General features: G+C 36.4%; 1 protein-coding gene across 1 annotated transcript; it reads left to right on the top strand.

The window, feature by feature from the left end:
- The first annotated feature begins 582 nt into the window (after window positions 1–582).
- LOC136250417 (inactive rhomboid protein 1-like) lies at window positions 583–19,711 on the top strand. The gene is made up of 15 exons (XM_066042622.1): window positions 583–817; window positions 3,890–4,113; window positions 6,402–6,538; window positions 11,612–11,728; window positions 12,064–12,173; window positions 12,402–12,626; window positions 12,676–12,787; window positions 13,548–13,622; window positions 13,927–14,091; window positions 14,574–14,647; window positions 15,877–15,940; window positions 15,987–16,160; window positions 16,741–16,841; window positions 18,341–18,494; window positions 19,133–19,711. Exons 1-15 carry the CDS (start codon window positions 699–701, stop codon window positions 19,601–19,603), a joined length of 2,322 nt encoding a protein of 773 aa, XP_065898694.1. The 5' UTR covers window positions 583–698; the 3' UTR covers window positions 19,604–19,711.
- The last annotated feature ends 3,964 nt before the right edge of the window (window positions 19,712–23,675 follow it).

Raw genomic sequence — 23,675 nt, 5'->3', positions numbered from 1 at the left:
ACATGACCTGAGGCAAAGATGCTAGGCCAACCACAACATCCAACTTTGATACCATATACATGCAATGTTTGCCAAATATGTTACCATTGTGTTTGTCTGGACACACAATCATATATATATGGGACTAGTTGAACACCATCATGCAGTGAAAGTCATACATCCTTTAAGGGGGCACTGATGAAACTACCAATGAAAAATTTATGCCAGCTGGGCTACCTAATGGGGTGTAAAGGATCTATGCTAATGATAATAATTTGCAATGGCCTGGTTTCATGTGTATGATATGGTAGCTAGCTAAGAGAGAAACCATCATTAATGGAATGGGAATAATAAAAACATTGTACAAATATATTAACCCAGAATTTATTAAACAAACAAATGTGGGCCAGTGAGTCCTCGAAACACAAGCGCTAGCATGACCTAAAAGGCATCAGGGTGATATTTTTCATGGGATAGCTATTTCAAAGCAAATTAATTATTATATAAAGTTAGTCTATTTAAATTTTAGGATCGGAAATAAAAAACTTAACTTGGGTGATAGTGCCTGTCTGTCCTTTAAAGTTCACCCCTCCCCCTTGGCTTCCTCGGGGTTTACTGATATACCTGATCACGTGCAATGTTTCAAGGGGAGGCAACTACTGGCATTTCAATCATCGAAAGTGCTACTCGGCCACAGAAGTCTTGGTGGTCAGTGGGACATGGCGGACTTACGACAGCAGGGAGTGTGCGAAGATGACTTTTACCAACAGTACTGGAAGGCAATACGCAAAGGAGACCTACGCGATAGCCTACGTCTCACAGGAAAAGGAACGATACGGTACACAATATTGTTAGCGTTGTACGTATTCGGTATCCCTATGCGAGGTTAAAGGCTAGTACAGAAGTGGCCTATACTCAGAAAAACGCACTGGCGTACCGACTTGACCAGTTAGGGTCAACAGCCCGTCAATATGGGATGTCAATGTGTGATGTGGTAATGACTTACAAGCCCACTTATATAAACGCATTGTCATGTTGTTATGTTAAGGATCATGTCTGGGTCATGTTTTGGTGTTGTTTAAACATGATAGTGTACACATACAATACTTGCCACATTTAGTGACCAGCTTTGATCATAGTATTGCTTCCCAGCTTCCATTTGATCCGTAATAATGTTGGCATCGCTTATTGTGAGTAGATCTTTTGTAATTGAGGAAAATAGCAACTTAATTGTAATTGTTGTTACCTTAGAACTATGCTTAGGTTTCAACTAAATTCTTTATTGTAAAATCTGTACCTAAAAGTACGTAGCATTAGACCCTATGCACATTAAGGCGTGGCACTTCATTACACCATCGAAATGGTGCATCCACCATTTTTTGAGGGCAAAACCATATTTGTTCCATCCTAGGAATTTTTTTTTTTAAATGTAACCAAGTAATTGTAGAGGAGTGCTGTTAAAAAGTAAGTTACTAGGTAAAAGTACATAACATATACTTATTGTTGCATGGTGAGCTATCCTGCCTAGGTAAGGTTTTTGCAATAGAACGCTCGATATTTTTGCCTACCTGTTTTTGCCCTCTGAAACTTCCTGTAAATCATCGTGAAATCTGAAGCCGTAGCAACTTTCTAAAGTCAAGTTATGAGCTCACAAGAAGATTGTACATTCACCTTAAAGTCATTGTAACTTTGATTCAGTATATTTTGTATTTTCATAAGATTCCATGCCCAATGCCAACTACACACTCACCTGAATCCTGTTGTTAGTTACTGGGCCAGTCATCTAAACAGTGCTGTGACACTCTTTTACACATCAGAACTTGTGACTTTTCAGAAATGGGCTATGATGATACATGCAAGAACAAGTACATTATGAGGCTTTGAAAATATCACACATTGCTACCATATCTTGTAATTCTTGTTTGCCATAAAGTCCATAATCCTAATTGTGTTAAACAATAATACTTTCCTTTCCTGCTTTTAGTGTGAAATGGTTTTATATTACACTCATTTGAAACTCTATAATATATACAGTAGTTATGATAATACTATTAGCATGTAACCTGATAACATCATTGATGGTTTTATTAGTAGTCATTCCATAGGACTTGTTTTGTGGAAGGTGATAATGTAATGTCATAATGTAATGTCATATATAATAAATACTCCTACATACAGTGGTGTTTTGTAAATATAACTGAGGCACATGTTCTTATACAGTGGATCATATCATAATAAACAGTTCAGAACCAATGGAAAGTTTACTATTAGATGTACTTCTTTTATATTCTAAAACTCAACATGATCTTTTGACACATCACAACAGTGAATGAATGTATCGTGGCTTATGGCAGAAAGTGTGAATCGGTTTGTTCCAGGTGTTTATATCAGTGCAATAGATATAGCTGGTGAGATAAGCAGTATATGTATCTCCAGTGATGAGTAATAGGCTGATTAATTCTTCCTACCCATACTATATTTATGATTAGTGATATCCATTCAACATTAATGGGTTTTTATGATTAAGCGTGCTGCCAAACTACAACTTATTGTTTGAATTATAATAGCCATAAATAATATCTATCTAGTATAGCTGCATGTGCGACGGCACCTCCTTGTTTCGTTACCTTTTAATGTCTATGGCTTGATTTTCAACTATGTCCTTCCTGTTTCACGGTATTGTAGAGAACAGTATGATAAGCTCCTCTGTAATCAATCCACTTCAGGACTAGTAATATGCTGGACTACCATCATTCATTTCTTGTTCTCCTACTTTTTATCACTTGAATCCCTGCTTCGTTTTTAAATTACTTTGTTTGGGATTTTTTTATGACCTGCTACCCACAAACTAACACCTTCACGTTAGTGGATAAAGAAATGAGACACATACAGTTAATAAATTTATTTTAAATTCTGTAGAAACTATCAGAAGCACATTTGCTCTTGGTTGTACCTATCCAATACTCTGAAAGGTGAGGCTAGTTTTCAGTTGATATTGTTTGGCGAAAAAGCACAAACCCTGCTATTACCATACTGTGTGATAGGATAAGTCTGCATTAATCCCAGAAATTGTTCTCTGCAATAAACCTAAAACTATAGAGTCCTTTGATTTTTAGAATGAATTTTAACAGGTTATCAATTTTTGAAATATTGGTCTTGCAACACAAGCAAAAAAATATCCCATGTTGCATGAATACACTGCAGAATAGCACATACTGAATACTGTATTGTTCAGTATTCATGTGATGGTGACATAACATGTGTTATAGCAACAGAGCTGACAGTAACTGGACGCATGCAGGATAATAAGGTATACATTATGAGCAGGAGCCCACAAGGCACAAAGCACAGCAAGCTTGTGGGGCTCCTGTTACTACATATACAGTCATCATCTAATATGGAAGAAAGTGTTAAGGGGCTGGCTGTGGTACATTTGTGGTCTCTTTCAAGAATGCACCATCTCCTAGCAACAAGTGACTGTATTACTTTTATATTAGTAAAAAGTGAACATCCTCAGCTCTAATTTATTTTGTGATTTTTTACTAAATATGTGAGTATATGGGTCATCTATAATCTTTTGGCACAGATGTGAGTCCCTCCCTGTCATAGTATGTGAGTCCCTGTTAACTCAACCCTGTTTACCACATTCACGTAATATAATTTACTTAGCTAGGAAAACCATGTATTGTGCAGGGATTACCAAGGAAAGGGTTATGAAAGCTCATAGCATAGTCATGCATCCTTGGTGTTCAATGTTGCAATTAGGTCTGGGCCGTGGGTTAAGCTTTTGTGATAGTGAAGTATTCAACAACGACAACCTCTTCAGGTGAGGGATCACAGGGTGGTATAATCATAGTAGTCAAGATGGTAGGTGAAGCATCAAATAGTTACAAGTACTGTTGTATTATAGGTTAGTCAAGTGGGTGTTTGGGTTTGAGCCAGAGGATGATGTCGATCACAAGTGGTGGAAGTGGGAGGCTCGTCAAAGAACACTTCGTATACTGAGAACTACTACAAATGAGCAACCAGCTAGAAGAAGTAACACTGAAGATTCTGATCAAGATAATACAGTTGAGAATGAGGGCTATAATGAAGACACTGATTTTATAGATGGCAGCGCAGCTACAACTGATGGTAATGAAAGTGTGATAGTACTCAGTGACAGATATAAAGGGATGTGGATCTTTTTTTCTTTCCTTTAGTTTCCATTTAATCTCATCATGGCTTTAAAGTATAGCTGTAAATTAAGGTCCTTGGCATATTATTTGTCTCTGAAATTTATAGTCCATCATTCAAGTGAACTTTTATTTAAACTTTGTGTACAATAGTACTGTATGGTAGGGATTCCCTACAAACAAATTGACATCCTCCAAAATGTTTCTGTCAAAATTGTCATAGAAATTAAAGAGAGTTTTTGACAACCTTGTTTTGTTGCTATCAGTGTTGAGAGTAACACGTTACATAATATTATTACTTTTGTGGTAACAAAGTAATATAACGAAATACACTATAAAAACAAGTAATATAACTCAAGTTACTTTACTTACTACTGTAAAGCGTTACCTAAGTATTAGACTCTATTTAGGCTGTTTTGGGTGGGTAATAAATCTCATATACTCCACCTTGTTTTCTAATATACTCCACACCTTCTCGCACAATATAACATATGCTCAAAATCTAGGTTTATCCAATCGCTATGCATTGTTCACGTACAGTGATTTAACAAGCGCAATTATTTTGTCACGTGAGGACGCATAGTTGCCATGGTGCTAGTATTATCGCAAGAAAACCAGCTGCTTTTGCCGAGCCTACAGCAGAAACAGCCGTGGATGAGGTAAGTAATCTGAGTGTAATGTGAAATAGAGTCTAAAGCAGTTATACAGGCACAATGTGGAGTCTATGAAATTTATAAACCCTCAGGCCCTTAGTAGCGCCCTCGCTTCACTCGTGCACTATAGCCCGGGCCTTCAGGTTTATAAATTTCAGACTCCACATTGTGCCCGTATAACTATTATATATAGTTACTATAACGAGCCTAATAAAATTATTAGTTAGTAATCCACTGAGTAATGCCTAGCCACTACAAAGTAACGAAGCCTACTGAATGAAGTTTATTTACCAGCTTCTTGCTTATAACCAAGATTTGCACATTGCCCAACAACGCAATCATGTCACGTGATAAGGTGGTAGTTTCACACGTGACAGCTTAGGGCTGTGGACACAAAGTAATATAATATGTAATAATATTATAGTTACTTTAATTTTTTGGGTAATATGTAGCTGTAACTAAATAGTACTGTTGCAAGTAATATGTAAATGTAACTAGTTACTTATAAAAAGTAACTGTCCCAACACTGGTTGCTATATCATTTTCCACTCAAAATATACCTGTACACATATTGGTATATAATAATAGATAATTGTTTAGCGAATTGAGACCAAAATTTATAAAACGTGGCTATTATAAAGTTTTGAAAACTTGTTTGGCTGCCATGTGAGTTATCTGTATTGGTTGTATTCATCAGAATCAGTGTTGAAACAGGGTCACGTTTTGTCCAGGTCTAGATTATCCGGGTCTCACTGGGATTGGATCACCTGTGAAGCAAATTAATTAGTTGGACAATACGGAATTGTATAAATGTGCCATAGTCAAGTCCCAATGCAACCCAGCTTCTTTTGTGAGCCACGCCCACTTATTGGGTTGACTGTCTGCAGCCATACATGCAGCTATGCTCATTTATCGGTGGTATTGTAGTCTGTAGGTATGCACAAATCTGTACCCATAGCTGCCTGCAGGTTTGTGTGGAGCCACACCTACTAATCAATTGTTTTAGTATAAGACATGGTCTAACCTTGTGCAGGCCAGCTTTTTTGTGAGCCACGCCCACTTTAATGTCGGGAATATGTCATACTGTTTTGTAATTAGGTATTCACAAAGCCACACCCACATGCTGTAACATATCTTGCTATCTGCAATCTAACTTGTACTTAACGCACAAGTCGAGCACTCAAAACGTAGCTTTTGGCGCACACCTCAGTTTTGATTAATCCAGATCACATCCGAGTTACATCCAGGTCTGACCCGGATAACTACAGGTCAGCGACTCATCCAGGTCAGCAGTAGTAACCCAGTTTCAACACTGATCACAACACATTCTCATTACTTGGCACACAGTCGATATAGGACAAACTGTACACTAACAGATTTCCATGGAAAACAGTTTGTTTACTTCCTACCTCCATGACCTAATGTATCTCTGTATGTCTTTTCCAGCATGGTCACTGTACTATGTTGTTCCTGCTGTTTAGTTCTTTGTCTCTCTGTGTACCATAATGGAAATATGTAAAACAGATGGTGTGTATTTTGCTCAGCCAATCATATATGGTATGTGTGTGTTTACATCATCTCTGTCATTTGATAGTGCAGGAAATAGGTATATCTACAAGGACAGGCCGTGATCCAGACAACAGTGTCATTGTACCAGAAGATCCTAAGCCTCATTTATGGACAATGGCTTGGAAGGGAATCAAGTGGATTACTAATAAATTTTGGGAAGGGGTACGTACTTTATTCTGTGTGTTATAATTCAAAGCTGGAGTATGCATGCACTAAAGAATAATGAAACAAAAGACGTAACAGTATGACAAAGCTAAGTGGGAATGTCCTAAGGTTGAGGGATTTTCCCCTATGCTGTACAGTCATGTCTCTTGCTTCACTACTTTTAGTGCATGGATCTTTTTTTAGTTTTGAATCAATAATCTTGAATATATATCTTTTTGTTATATACTGTGTCACGACGATAGAATATGTTTGACTGTTATATTAGAGTACTTAAGCTGTATTAGGGTGACTGTTTTATTAGGATGTATTGATCTCGCTGTTTCTCCCCTCATGCAATAAATTGTTAAAGTGTGATCATAAGACATTTTGTTTATATCAAAACAGATTGATATAAGCAATTTGGTCCCATCTCGGTCTTCAGTGCCATTCAGACAGGCGGAGGGACACACAGAAGCTTGCACAGAAGACGGGTTAGTGTCAAAAGTCGAGTCAAAAGTTTACCAATAGCTGCATCACTTACAAAACACATACTTCCACATAACTTGTGTTAAATTAGGGTCCATTGTACCCCTCAAGGCTCCAATCAGTCACTCGCTACACTGTATACTGGTATCCATTACTCCATATCACCACATCATACACTACTTAAGTGCTCATATGGACCGATAGTCCATACTGATGCAACATGCACTTATGGACTGTTTATCCATATACCTTAAGATAATAAGTTGCTATCTACGTGTCAGTATGTCTATTCAGCACCCTGTGAGCAAACGGACTTTGAGCTACAGAAAAACCTTCATTCAATGAATAAAGGCTGTTTACTTACTGTATTAAAGCTTTTTGTTATGTTTACTTGAAGAGGATGTGGCTGGTAACTGAAACCAGGTGAAACAGTTCAGTAGGGGCTAGCTTATGTGCTATAACAGACATATAATGACTGAAAAACAATGTAACAGGTCTTGTAAGCTACCTTGAATGGCATATCTTCTCAAGTTGACAGGGGGCTTCTTGAGGCAACCGACATGACTGATGATCATCAATTACAAACAGCCATGAAAATCATAATTACATGGGCTGAGTTGGTACATCATAGTCATACACATAATGCTCAAAGAGCTCTGAAATTTGTTAGGAAATTTACTAATGCTGTACAACATTGCTGTGGTCTTTAGCAGCATTGGTTTTATCAGTAGATATCTAGGAATGCTTCAACTGGTACCCAACTCACTAATTTTCTACTATCCAAACTTGCTCAGTTTTTCATATTGACAGTTAATAAAGATGCTAGGTACATTGTCATGACCATTTTATGCTGCTGCTACAAGTTACAATCACAAATGTCAAAAAGACTTCACAGCATCACTTCAGGAATCACATGATCTCCACAATAGATACAGTCCTACTTGTGGTATTCCTTACTATCTGTTTTGATATTGCTACCAAATGGTCAGTGCGTACCAGTCGAAATACGCATCTGTGGTACTCTGCTAGTACCCGTAATTACTCAAGCATTAAATTTGATTGTACTTAGATTAGAAGGACATTTCTTGGGTTATCATATGTAACAACAGGGGAGTTGTATATATGTGACCATCTCAGCGAAAACCTGTCTAGTTCGCACAACTTCCGAATTTCTTTTTATTTTCTCAGCATTATCCAAGGAATGTTCACCAAAATTTCAGTCAATTATGGTGAGTAGTTTTGGAATTACAACGTTAGAAAGTAGGAAAAGCAAGGAAATTGATTTGTACAGTGACTATACTAAAAATAAAGTACAGGCACTTACATTAGCAGCCATAACTTCCGTTTGGATTAGTCTACAAAGTTGGGATTTGGCTTACAGTGTTCACCATGGATTGGCAGATCAGCCAATGTATAGTTTTAGCCCTGCAGTTACTTGTGCATAGGCATATGGAGGCAGTTTTATTGAAGAAACGACACCGATTTGTTTACGTCTACCGCATCGTAAACAAACGCACATGACACGCAAACCATTGGGGCTACAGAAATGAAACAAAAATTTTCAAACTCCCCATAAGTATGCGAATAAGATGGTATATAGCTTTAATTAATAACACTTCCTTTCCTGAGTAATTTCTCAATTAAAACTTGTGTACCGATTTTTTAAAATTTTGTTTTTCTCAATATGCATACTTGTGCAAACTAAACAGGTTTTCGCTAAGACAGTCACATATGTAATTGTGGCTAACCCCCTTGGTAGTTATAGCTTAATATAATTATACAATTAGCTTCAAGGTTACCTCTCCATGTTTCTTTGAGCATTTGCGATTGTTCTCTGTGTATTCCGTATTGGCATCAGTATTCATTAAGAGTTATTATTGGTGAAACTAAAATTAATTTTGCTGTTTTGCTAAAAACATGTATTTGACAAGACTTTGTTGTCACTTTAATACAGATACGTGGTATTGGTATATCAATATTACATAGTAATAGTTACAAACAAGCTTGTAAACAGTTTTTTATTGGTTTCATTTGATCATCTATCACCATTACACTGAATTGAGGTACCAGACTATTTGCAACACACTTTGCTTCATTATGCAAGGGTCTTTTGATTATGTGTGTGCAAATGAAAATTAAATTCTAGCGACGTACAATACATCTGAATCAGTGTATTTAACCATTGTAGTAGTCATGATACAAATACATAATAGAGTACATTAAGTAAATTATCATATACAGTAGCAAAGTATTTATATAACTGTGGAAGAACAGGCTTAAAGCAACACGAGGGTTTTAAGGCTAACAAGTACATGTATTACTAAACCAATAACCAACTCTGCAGAATTGAGAAGTTGTCATTATTATCATGACTACTAACATATACCACAGGTAAAATCCTTCAGCATCATAAGATACAGTATCTATAGTATGATAAGTACGATTGTGGGTTCAGGTTTACAGAGCTAGATCATTATCGTGGCACATTCTGATCGATTAAAAGGGTGTGACAATTGTTTTAAAAGCACAGCTTAGCTGCTACCCGATGCTACAGTCCGTTATGCGCCTCAAATAGTTTTTAGACGACTAAATATACTTCTTCAAGGAAAGTGTCGATACGGAAATTTAATACCTTGGTATGGTTTCCATTATGAAGAAGAAGGCAACCATTTAATTGAAGATAAAAGGAATGGCAAAGTGCAGAAGGCAGACATTCATCAGAAGTACAAAAGGAACATCCCACCAGTAAGTTTGGTGCTGTGGCATAAAATGGTGACCGTGCACTGCTTCGTTTGGCCTCTAGCCTTGTGAGGCTGGCTGGCTGGCTGGCAGATGAAATTTTTAGTTATGGAAATTTTATAAAAGTCAATATCCAGACACCTGTAAGTGTTTTCTTCTTTTTAATGCTGTAATTGATGCTGAATGAAGTAAAACTATTCCATAAAGGTGATTTTCACCATGTATGATATTCCATTATGGTTTTTAGATGTGGCTTTTATAGTGGTACACATCATTTTAGGGGGAACTGTACTAAACAGTACAACAGTACTATGTTGATATCAGGTCACCTTGATAAGCAAGATGCCATTAGTTGGTTCCATTACACAGGGTTTACTCTATATAATATATTACTGTAGGTATTGTGTACATAAAACATAGACTTACTATACCATATATGGTACAACTTTGCATGAGCAGTTTAAGGGCACTGCCAGTGCTATAATTCATATACAGCACTGCTGCAGACAGCAGTGAGTGCATTATAACGTATAATGCACTGGGTTTAGCAGACTGCAACATTATAAGTTATAATACACTGACCACAGTATACAGATATTGCACTGGCTGCAGTTTTATACAACATTGCACAAGTGTTGGCAGCTGCTATGACACCTCACCTATTAGGTAGAAAGATGCTTCACTCAAATTATTTTATAGCCTAACGTACAAAAGTTGATTGTGATGCCGCTACGTCATCAAACGAAATGTTACGTTTCAGCAAGCAGTTTTGAAGCAGCCAATGGTGATCAGAATTAAGCCAACATGGCAGAAATAATTCTTATTTATATTTAGACACTTGCGATAGGTGTCTTTGAGGATTTAAAAACCTGAGGTAATTATTGGACGTCTATTGCGAGTGTCTAAGTGTTTTAGACAATGGCCTAAAGTTAGTTTAGCAAGTTCCCATTGTAAATGCCGAGAGTATTTCAGCAAGCAAAAGATGTGATAGTAGAGCAGCACAGTACGATAGCTGTGCAATTTTTGATACAATTATGAAACTTTCCATATAAGTTGTACTCCTTGCGACATAATTTTTTGGATATAGAGCCATCGCATATTTGACCTTTGGTGACCTTTACAGCCATTTTCGTATTGAAAATTTATCGCTTTTGTCTTTATCTCCCTGAGGCATCATTTTGCAGTTTCAAATTAAAGGTACTGCTAAAACAAACTACTTGGCTTTTATTTGAAATGAATAGGTGATTGCATTCCATCCAAAGTTATGACCATTTATATTAACCATGAAATTCTATGAATTATTTGCCCATTAATAATTTACATCCCAAGGGCAAAGAATTTCATGACGTACAGAAATGATCATAACTTTGTAGTGGAATGAGATACGAACTTCAAACAAAAGTCAATATAGTTCTTAGATCAACACCTTTAATTTGTAAAATAATGCCTCAGGGAGATAAAGACAAAAATGATTAATTTTCAGTGAAAAAATGGCCCTAAAGGTCACCAAAGGTCAAATCTGTGATGGCTCTATATCAAAAAATATATAATTATGTCATGAGGAGCACAATTTGTGTGGAAAGTTTCATAATTGTATCACAAAGTGCATAAAATGTCCATTTTTTGGTGCTATGCTGCTCTACTATTACAAGTAGCTATGTTTAGAAATTTGCATTGTAATGACATGCCAATGTAGGGGTTTTCCCACATAACTGTGTTGTAACAGCTACTATACTGCATGAATCCTTACTTTATTAGTTTTTAATTAACAAGTTTCAGATACATGAATGTAAGAGTGCGGCAGAAATATTGGAGGACAGTAATATAAGATAACAATTAATTATATACTGATGTGAATTTATTTAGGAGGAGCTAATAACTGCCCACATACCAGGAAGACATAAACGACCATTTGTTGAATATGAAGGTGATGATGATGATGATAGTGATGATAGTGAAGGAAGGAAAGATGAAAGCATAAAAGTACGTAAATATATTACTCTTTCAAGGATTAATCAGAGGTTATGGTATAGAGGTAGCAGTGCTGGTTGCCTTGGCCCTCACTATGTCCATAGTCAAATTGAAAGTTCAAGTAGACAGACTATTTTGAGTGTGTGTTCTATTAGAGAATCTGAATGAAACTCTGTATATCACTATGGTGTGTTCCCTGCCGTCACTTGGTATGATATACATACCAGGGAACATACCATCAACTTACCAGTGTGTAAATCAATGGGCTTCAAGTAATTCACTTATCTGAACACTTTAATTATTACCTGGGTTTAGTTAATCTGTATTATGTTGGTGTTGTTTTGTAGTCTAAACTGAGCAAATATGACTTCTTTGGTAAAGATGTTTCATATCTACAAAATGTTTGGCAAGGTGACCACATGGACAATGATGAAGTAGATGGACCATTGGACTTCTTGTTAGTGTTAAATTATGTACCATAAATTTATGATCAAGAAAGTTTAGATGAATGTTTTTTTTCTCTCAAATATGAAATAAGAATGCTCTGTTCTGTAGCACATTTTACAAATTTTTTAATGTGCAAATCTTTTCCCTTATCAAAAATTTATGGTGTTTGATTCCTTTTAATTTTGAATTTTAACCATTATAAACAAGTTAATTTATTTGGATAACTAATTTCTTATAGGATTCCTCCAAGTTACATTAAACGTCAGAGGCAAATAAAAGTAAAAGAAGACGAAATTAAAAAAATCAAGCAGAACAGACAAGGTCATCATCTTGGCTTCACAGGAACATTACTACGCTTCAAGTATAAGGACAATGGTGTTGATTGTACCGATAACAAAAAGGGACTCAAAATTAAAAGAGACCCTGATCAGCTGAAAGTTTTTGATAAGTTTTATCAACTCAGGTGAAGTGTTGGTAATTGCTGGTGCATGTTAGAAGTTATTCTCTTACAGACCATTGTTTACTATGTGGATCATGTTTACACACATCCTTGTCATGATTGTTACTGCTTCCATATATGGTCTTGCTCCTTATGGATTTGATTTCCAGACAGAAACTGACCTGGTTAGATAACATTTAACATCATAATTATATATATGTTCATCTCTCACATACTCACTGTCTTGATTATAGTATAAAAAGAACCATTTGATTTATTTCCAACATGCGTGCGCACATGTGCATGCAACCACGTAGAACTGACAGACTAAAGTCAATCTGTACATGCACCATACTTTCAAAATGACTGAAAGAATCAGAAGTTTATTATTGGATGACTACTAAGACCAGCATAATGACTGACTAAGTAATGCTTTTGGACAAACGGGCACATAATCCTTGAATGCCAGCCACCTGTGTGTTAACAATGATGAGTAAAATGGTGCTACTCAAGTATTTCAGCCTGACACACTGCAGCTCTTCCCCGATATTGAATTGGCTTATGGACCTCCGGGTATTTATGATGATGGCCATAGAACAATATTGCATTACATTCGTAAAACTTGCATATGCTTATTTTGCTTTACAAAAACGAGATGATCTTGATTATAAACTCATGATATAATGGCAGTGTGATTGATGTACAGCTACTCTTGTATGTAACAGCGTCTTATTTACACAAGTGGGGTGCTGAGTACCTTCAGTGGGCACCACCTTACTTAAAAGTGTGACGTTTGCTTGTCCTCTACCATGAAAGTTTCACCCATCAAAACTTTCTCCATACGGTAAACAGTATACTATATGCATGTACTTTTATCGTTATGTCCAGTATATCTTTCAATACATTGTTTGTTTCAGTTTAAATATTGATTTTCTATATGTACAGATCCAACGCAGCAATTTTGGTCTTGAGCTTGTCCAACGAACTATTAGTACTAGTGTGTGGGGTGGCTTATCACAGGTGAGTAGTTATAGTATACCAGTTAGCTGCTGCATATTATTATTGTTTTTGTGTCTGTCTTCTGAAGAGAAATACTTTTTAAAATTTTGCAAATGCTTCCCAATTTTTTACAACTAAAGTAATTGTTTATTTCTTATGCTTACCAGCCACAAAAAACATTTCAGGTACTTTGTGCAATAGCGTGTCTCCGTGATGTTAACCCTAATTCTCCTTGGTCATGCAGATCACTTAATGTTCCAAAGTAACACTGTAGTTCACTATTGTAGATATTGGATTCTTTTCTATTGTTCTTTTTTCTATACAGGAAGATCTGATATTGTTAGGTGCACGGTATGCTCCATGTATGCGTAGAGACAGAGAACTATTTGACCTCATAGAAGAAGATCGTATTGCAGAAAGCCAGTCAGGATGTTGTATTAGGAATGATGGCTCTGGTTGTATACAAGTTAATACTCAGTTGGAATGTAATGTGAGTTTAATACCTCACTATATCATAGTAATGATGATAAATACTCCATAAATACGATACCGCTCAAATACAACGTTGTCTTGTGAGAGTGCAAGCAAATAAAAAAAAACTCACTAATTAAAAGGCGTGTCACCCATTTCACTTGCAGGTATATTGATCCCATTTCATTTGGGATGAACACTTGATGACGAAATGGGTGTCACGCCCTTTAATTAGTGAGTTTTTTTAATTGCTTGCACTCTTACAAGACAATGTTACATTTTTAGCAGTACCATATGTTCATACAGAGTGAGCTCTCCTTATAGTCTAACAACTGAGCATACACTTGTGCACTTAGCCAACAGCGATTGTGTTCTTCATTTATATAAATTTTAAAACTTTTATATCATATACATATATTTTTAGATATTTTCTTTGTAAATGTGGAATACTATAGATGCAAGTTTGTCATGCAGCTAATAGAATTGTTTTTTTTCATCTAGAGTATATTTTTGAGATTTCTACAAAATGATACTGCTGCTAATCCAAGTGGAGTTGTATGTGGCCAGTCACCCAGGTGAGTAGTCTGTGTATTTGTCTAGAATATCAGACTATAACAAGTACGTGTGCTATATAGACTGTGTGCTATATAGTTATAGACTAATATCAGACTATAACTATATAGCACAAGCCTACACAGTCTGAATGCCTGTCATTACTGCAATAAGTGCAATAAGAATTACATACACAACGTGTAAGTTTTATATATATTAAATGCTATCCCACTAGGGACCTGTGAGAAGGCTAAAGCCTGTGAATACAGGGAGTCTGAAACATGTAACTGAATCTGTAAAGAATGCAGAAAAATATCCCAGACCCAGTGGTGACTTGATCCCCTGCAACATTAAAATTCCTATTTCTAAAGGAAGGTGTTATTCATAAAAGCCCCATGACAAGGGTACATTTAAATGTCTTTCTGCTGTTCAAGTTTTAATTTATCATATTTGTGAAATTGCCAATGTGTATGAAAGTTGCTTTGTAGTTTGCCAATATAATCTCAAATTACAAAATTTCTCCCTGAAATAATACCAAGTTTAAACTACTATCAAGAGTTAATAATAAGAGAGGAGAGTGTCTAACACTGTATAGGCCTGTAATAGATGATTGTGCAGAAGTTAAACGGCTTTCTTTCCGTGTAACGTATAGGCTTCTAGTATTTGTTCGTTTCCTTACCGCAATTAGTTTAGCCGCACCGTGATGAATCCTCGAGAATATTCGAAGACTGAACTAAAGACTGAGCTGTATGTACAGGGAACAGTGCTCCTTCAATTGTAGAATGCCCAAAGGTAGGGTAACATGGCGACGCAGTGAAAATTCGAAGCGATACTCCGCCTTTGGTTCAGTGTTTATTGGTTTCTCAGACGCTCTCCCCCAGAGTTATCTTCGAGGTTAACAGCCATAATTCTTTACGCAACAGAGCGATGCTCTTCGTGGTGAACTTGAACATCGAGTTAAACGCACGCCCTTGTGTCTGGGATAGCCTTTGTGGTTAAATGCGAAAATATACTAGCCAGTCTGTACGTTACGCGGAAAAGAAGCCGTTTAACTTCTGCGCAATCATCTGTTACAGGACTATACGGCGTTAGACACTCTCCTCTCTTATTATTAACTCTTGCTACTATCTATGAATGCATATAACAGTTAATATAGGCAGTAACAAGCTATTAACATCAACAATTTCACTAATATGACACTCCACTACACTTTATGTATATGATGCGTAGATAGGTTTGCTGTTTATTTTAGGACATGCACAAGTCCCAAGTCAGTGGAGCCACATGTATGGAACAATGACATTACAAGATGGCCGGTATGTGATGCAACAATTTCTATGCTAGTTAATAATCTTGTTACAGAGATGTCGCAATTCTAATACACCCACACCTAGTCCACAAGATGCTCATCTTAGTTGTGAAATTATCGGGAGGCCATGTTGTATTGGTATCTTAGCAAAGTGTGTGATAGCCTCTTTGGAATACTGCAACTACATGAAGGGAAGATACCATGAAGAGGCTTTTTTGTGTTCCCAGGTATGTACATAGATGTGTACATGTTACAGGGGTATACCCAAGGGGGATTACAGTTTCCAGAAAACCCCTTTGAAATTTACACTGTTCTTAAGATCCAACTCGTGTACACACTGTGAAATGAGATAAAATTTTATCTCAGGGGTTGATTAATGGTTCTCAACCTAATTGAGTCCAATGTACTCTAAAGAGTAGCCAAACAATTCACTACTTTAATGAAATAACAACTTGGGTAGCTTTTGTGTTTTGTTTCTCACATAAGGTGCTAAGTACTACCATGTACAGAAGCACCAAACCCAAATCATTTAATTCTGATTGAATGAATCACCTTTTTGGGTCAGTAGTTATCCTACAAAGGTATACGTACATTACATTATATTATTCTGCATATATTCCACACATGCATTTTCATACTCAGTTACCTAAACACACGATTTGGATAACTGTACATGAAATTTGTGTGGAAAAACAGGCTAATACAAGAGCCAGAAATTTATTTAGTTTATATTTTTAAAAGCCCAGTCTGTGAGTTCAGTGCACAGAATGAAAGAATTAATGGTAATAATCTGTTTTGGTCCTATAGGTGGATTGCTTGCAGGACACTTGTGGGTTGATCTCATTTGTCAATGAACATGAACCAGACCAGTTCTACAGGGTGTGGATATCATTATTTCTACATGGAGGGTGAGATTCACACACACACACACACACACACACACACACACACACACACACACACACACACACACACACACACACACACACACACACACACACACACACACACACACACACACACACACACACACACACACACTGTATGTTAGCCTTATATATTGGTGATTCTCAATACGGTATACGTATTACTGCTGTACTAAATGCACTATATTTACTTGTTAAAATGCTACGGCTACTTTTAGCCTATTGTCAAAGTTGATGCAGCAACTATTCAAGGTTGGCCACTACTTGAAGGCAACATTTATAGCATAAAGCATACAGTTCTTAAATGCAGTGACATTTTCAGTGAAGAAAGATTGATCACGCTTACTATTGTTTCGACATTACGTAAGCAAATGCCCATAACTTCCGTATCCTTGAGTCTACCTCAACTAAACAAAGATTTTCAAGCTCCCCTTGAGTAGACGAATAAGATGATTCCCAGATTATATTGTTAGGCCCTTTCTTCACTAAGAACCAAGCATTAAAAAATTACAGCTTTTTAAAATAATACACAAGTATTTCACCCATTGTATCAATGCTTTATACTGTAAATTTAGGCTTGCACAATTGTGTCGGGTTTTCACAGATCCAGTCACATTTGAAGTTATATCAATCTATTAACAGTGGTTATCACTGTTATAATCCAATAAATAGTCCTAAAAGTTATTAATGTGTAAAGCACCAATTTTCTGTCATGTCTGCAGGGTAAACCATTAACAGGAATCTGTGGGTGTAGCCATCATATAGGTTAATCATTATGGCATTGATTTTTTGTGTAATTTAAAAGACATTAGATTAATAGCTATGGAGTCATAATGTAGACACTAAACATCCGTAATGAGTGTGTGATCCAGGAATGAAGTTGTCATGCCCGCAAGATGAAGAATATGTAAAAGATCTGCCTGTGTATCGTCTCTCAAATGTTTTCATGGTTGTGGTGACTGTGCAAGAGTTTACGATATAATGTTGATTACAACAACAGCTACTGGTTATACTGCAAAATCCAAACACTTGTTATAGTAACCTACATGCAACTGAAATACTCTAATAGAGCAGTCACAATTTTATTGTTCAGCTAATTTGATTAATGCACAATAATTCTTTCTTGGGTCATTGTTCTGTTAAGCCTGTAGAAAACTACAGTAGGCTTTGGGGCTTGCTAATACAACAATAATAGTAATTTTCCGCTATGCAAAACCGCAAAGCTAAAAAGATGGTCTCTTGGATGAAAAAAGTATCAAACGTGACATCCAAGAAATGGCCCCAATGATGATAATGTCAATCAAATTTGATAATATCATGGCACTGTTATTGATCAACGACATTAACGTCATTGTGGCCATTTCAATCACTACCCTTCTTTAGCTTAGCTGTTTTGCATAGATTAGTATGAACTTGATGTATAATGAATGTGTCACTAAGACATGACATTGTATCCTATATTCTCCTCCTGTATTTTACAGTTGGATACATTTGTTATGTACTTGTACCTTCAACTTCTTACTGATGAGAGATGTTGAGAAACAAATTGGATGGTTCCCTCTTGGTACTGTCTACCTCGGTAGTGGATTTGCTGGTAACATACTCAGTGCAATAGTAATCCCTTACAGACCTGAGGTAAATCAGCAGTATTTCATGTATAGGGATCCATAGTTCGTGCATTTATTTGATAAACTGTACAGTTCTATACTTTTTAAAGCAATAATGCATGCTATGCATATATGCTTGGTATTCACTTAGAACTGCTACCCTGTTAATAGGACCATGTAGATCTAGTAGTCATGTGAAGTTAATACCAACATTGACTCCTAAAAAGCAAAGCTGGACCATTTCCTGTGACCTTGTTATAGAACCACAGGTTTGGATAGAAGAGCCATCATTCAGTTTAGAGGGTTGTTTAATCACCCAAGATACTCTAATAGATTGGTCACTATAACATCCGAGTAATTGTTCTATTGAAGTAACTTGTGTGCATTTTTCTCACAGTCTGGCTGGGCCATCTCAGAAATATCAAAATAATTTGTTTTAACCCTGTCTACAGTAAGCCACTTTTAGAAAGACTCCGACCCGATAGAAGAAACTTCCATAAATTGGCAAAATGATTTTTGGTGCCAGCATGCAGGCCTGATGTATTTACCTCAGAAGGTGGAAAACCTCTGTATTACAGCAAAAAAATCTGAGTCCCAGTGTTCATTTTAGACAGGTCCCACAGTGTCACTGTAATTATAACATATAGTTTTCATTGTGTGCTACAGGTTGGACCAGCTGGTAGTATCATGGGAGTTATGGCTGCAGTACTAGTGTATGTGGTGTGGGAATGGAAAAAATTCTTATACCCGAAACTTGAGCTATCCAAAGTATTGTTGATCATCGTATTCTTCTTCTGTCTTGGTATGTTCCCTTATGTTGACAACTTTGCTCACCTTGGTGGCCTTATTGGTGGTCTACTCTTGAGTGCCATGGTTGTACCATTCTATTCCTTGTTTAATGGAGATCTAAGAAGTGGCCACAAACAAGTTGACAAACTCAAGCTGATATTGATAATCATTTGTGCTCCTTTATTTGCCATTTTCTATGGTGCTCTATTCATCATATTCTATGAAGCTCAACCTAACTGTTACATATGCCAGTATCTCACTTGTATACCATTCAGTGATACCATCTGCCAAGACCAGAGACCTACACCAGATCATAGAGATATTGATATAATAATTAGACCAGTTTAATTTATTTCTATATAATATATAGCTTTTATATTGCTGCAATTTCATTGTCTAATGTCACATTTTATTTAAAGTTTATACATTGTCAAAATATAACACAAGTACCATAGAGGTAAAGATAGTTCTAGGTTCTCCTTCTTGCCATTCCAACTCTCAGTGCAGTGATCACGGGAGAAGAACATGGTTCCAAGTCTTTAGCTACTTTTTGAATATCAAGGGATGAAGTGTCTTGCAGTAATCTCTTCAATTTACTAAGATAGTGCAGTGTTACCTCCATGTTACGCTGCCTTGACTGCTTTAAATTATGCACCTCATACTTGGATTTCATGTCATCTAAGGCAGCCATCAATTGGATTTCGCATACTTGTTGAACATATTTATCAATATCTGAAGGAATTGGTGGTAATCCTTCAGTCAATTTGTGTTTTGTTATGAAACGGGCTAGCAGTGCCATCTTGATACAATGACGCTTTAGACCTCTCCTGAAATACGTGTCTATATAACTATGTTAAGTGTCACCAAGAATTCATAATGTTATATGAACTCGTATTGCCATACATGTACACTGTTGCTCATAAATAATTTACATTTAACTTTTTTTGTACCTTTTCAAAGTACTCGCCACTGGCCTTCAAATACTTTAGTTGTTCTTTTGCAACCTGTACGCAATTTGAATAAATATTTATTACTATTTTATTATTGCTTTAACAATTATACCTGATCATGAGTCTTCTGTCCCTTAATTTTCTTTTCAATCATTTCCTTACAATAATACTACAGCTCTGTGGCACAGCTCTGAAGGATATATGCAAAGGTGTTGTAACTGTTGACACCAGTTAGGTAGCCCACAGCATTCTGTAAAAGAAAAATAGTTGTATACAAAAGTGCAGCTGTACAAACATTTAAAGACATGCTTGCACTTTGATGATCTTGTGTATCATGATCCTGAGCTTAGTGGATAGTACTAGTACATCTGAAAGTTGTACATACATCAAAGTTAGATATTACTACACATAAGAACATGTGCATGTGATGCACGAGTGATGCAGATGCCAAACAAACTGAGTGGCAAATTTAATAGCTAGTTTCTCTCTCAACCTCTTATTAATCAATACAGCCAGGCCAAGACTTATTTGTTACCATAATATTGAAAATCATTTGTAAGACATGGTTGTGTGGTCAAGAAAGCCAGCATCCCAACCATTACTCCATGTGTATATTGACAAGAAGAAAGCAAACACGATTTTCATATATGGCCTGTTCTCCAATGAACACCATTTTTGTACTGTACCATATAGCCAAAATATTTCAAGAGGCAATATTTTAGCGGTTGAGCAATAGACCACACAGCAAATTCACACCAGCCATTTGTGAGATATACATGGACATTCAAAGTTTCAATTTTTGTCTTTGTGCACTTTGCAAAAATTTCTACAAGGCCAGGACAAAAAAACTGTAAGTTAATGTAGTCAGACATATATATATAACATGCGCACTTGCACATGACACATAGGATACCTGAGGAATTGCTAGTATCTTGAAGTCTGCTGGTACGTGCTTTGGTAATATCTACATGAAATACATGCTGCACATTACCTTAATGATGTTAAGGTGACAGGGATACTAATAAGAAATTAACCATGACCAACTTACCGAAGTTTAGACGATATATTGTGTCTTCAGATTTAGCACTAAAATCTTGTAAACTAAAATCAGATCACTAACCTACATGGTAAAGTTACATGTGAATTAGCTATACAACTATTTGCTCAATTGATTCTATACATGCGTACCATTTGACAGTAACAACTGAATATTCTTCTATTCCTCTCATCAACACAAGGCATATTCTTTTCCAGAAAAGTGATCTTGAACTGATTCGCTGCAAGTAAATAATAATATGAGTCCTTAAACTGACCGCATTCATGCAAGCACTGCTATGTAGCATTTTAAATGCATGCAACATGCACAACTGCATGGACCACAGTTATATACATGATGCATAGCTAAAGTAGTGCATGTGCTAGGTAACTACTGCCTCATAGCTTTAGTACAAGGCTCACTATACCCATAATTAATTGACTATGATATGCATGAGATAGGTCATTTTACTTAGCTTAAAGTTAATCCAAATTTTATCATCTCCACCAGCATTGTATGTTATCATTCAATATGCATAAAACACATACCATAACTTGTAAAATAGTTTTTCAAATGGAATATATATTTCCTGAAATTTTGATACTAGGCAAAATCAATATATACTGTAGCTATTGGCTTACAGCTAAGACACAGTAAGCACTAAAGAATATGCATGACTACTACATTTGTAGATACTAGTGCTGCAAAAGATCAAGATACTCTAATAGAGCAGTTACATAAAAGTACTTGCATAAAATTCCACTGTGAATCATATGAAAATATTATCAATTAAAATGTATACATGTGAACTAGGTACTAGGTACGTGGTTCATGATCACTGGAGCTCTAGCAGCTTCAAATTCATGCCACTGCTATAAACACAGTAGTCACAAATACTCTAATGAAATAGCCTTGCAGTCTTTACGAGTCTGCAGTAGTAAGAAATGCTGAATCAGCTAATGAATGTATGGTCTATGGCTAGTGTTAACTTCACAGTACCCCATAAACACACCTGAAATGAGTTGAGAAAAACTTTCTTCGTTAAGAGGCGAAACCACATATATAGCAAATTAAAGTAGCATACGTTACACTCATGTCACAGTTCTATCCTCAATAACTATCATTGTGGCATAGATGAATACATATGTTTATTTGTGATTTGTATATTTTTGGGCAAGTCCCTTTTGTGTGTGTGTGATAATCATCATCGAGTTTATTTTAAAGATTGTAAGGGTTAGGTTATGGCTGAACTATAGGGAAAATGCTGGGTATAGATAGGGCTGTGTATTTAATAGTGAAAAGGTGGAAAGAAACTCAAAATTAGTAGTAGTAGTAGTAGTAGTAGTAGTAGTAGTAGTAGTAGTAGTAGTAGTAGTAGTAGTAGTAGTAGTAGTAGTAGTAGTAGTAGTAGTAGTAGTAGTAGTAGTAGTAGTAGTAGTAGTAGTAGTAGTAGTAGTAGTAGTAGTAGTAGTAGTAGTAGTAGTAGTAGTAGTAGTAGTAGTAGTAGTAGTAGTATTAGTAGTATTATTATAGTGCGTAGCTCCAGCTCGGTACGGTACAGCATGGTACGGTACGCTATGTTTTAAGTGCGCGTTTACATTGGTAAGGAAATAACCGTGCTGGGCAAGTTTATACATAAGCACGTGATGGCTAAAGTATCGTCCTATGAGATGCCCTCGCCGTTTTCAAGCTTGTTTCAAGCAGTTGCTGTCGTACAAGTTACCAGCAATCCGTTTGAAGGACAATATCAGCGGCTATCGCTCTATGGACAGCTCATTCAAGTTGAACTTGGTAACTGGACTTTGTTTCACGTTTGGCCATGGTAGAAGCCATCGTATTTACGTGCAGCAGCCAAGGATATAGCAAGGTTTGTTTCAATTTGTCTACCGTGCCGTGCCGTACCGAGCCAGCACGGTTGAAGTAGCAGGGCCAGGTCAGCCCGGCACGTAACGGTTTGGCTCGGATCGATACCCATTTACACTAGCAAAATTAAGCGTACCGTGCCGTGCTGTACTGTACCGTACCGTGCCCAACTGCTAGTGTAAACGCACTATTAGTAGTAGTAGTAGTAGTACTACTACTAGTAGTACTACTAGTAGTAGTAGTAGTAGTATTAGTAGTACTAGTAGTAGTAGTACTACTAGTAGTATTACTAATAGTAGTATTATTAGTACTACTAGTAGTAGTACTACTACTATTAGTACTACTAGTAGTAGTAGTATTAGTAGTACTACTACTAGTAGTAGTAGTAGTAGTAGTAGTAGTAGTAGTAGTAGTATTGAGATGATGATTACAATGAGAACTTGTTTAATAGCCTCCAGAAAGCTGCTATCTTGGGGACCGTAAACATCTTAACATCTTTGAACATTGGCTGTACTTAGGCTTATGCTTGTATTGTCATTGTATTTCTGTACATACTGTACATGTGTGTCAA

This window comes from Dysidea avara, chromosome 3 (assembly GCF_963678975.1).
Source record: "Dysidea avara chromosome 3, odDysAvar1.4, whole genome shotgun sequence".
In the NCBI taxonomy this organism is placed as follows: domain Eukaryota; kingdom Metazoa; phylum Porifera; class Demospongiae; order Dictyoceratida; family Dysideidae; genus Dysidea; species Dysidea avara.
This window is presented reverse-complemented; position numbering and strand designations above follow the sequence as displayed.

Coding starts and splice junctions, on each gene's coding strand:
- LOC136250417 (XM_066042622.1), top strand. CDS start 699: ATGGCGGACTTACGACAGCAGGGAGTGTGCGAAGATGACTTTTACCAA. Junction 818..3,889: donor ACAGGAAAAGGAACGATACG/GTACACAATATT, acceptor GTTGTATTATAG/GTTAGTCAAGTGGGTGTTTG. Junction 18,495..19,132: donor TAATCCCTTACAGACCTGAG/GTAAATCAGCAG, acceptor TGTGTGCTACAG/GTTGGACCAGCTGGTAGTAT.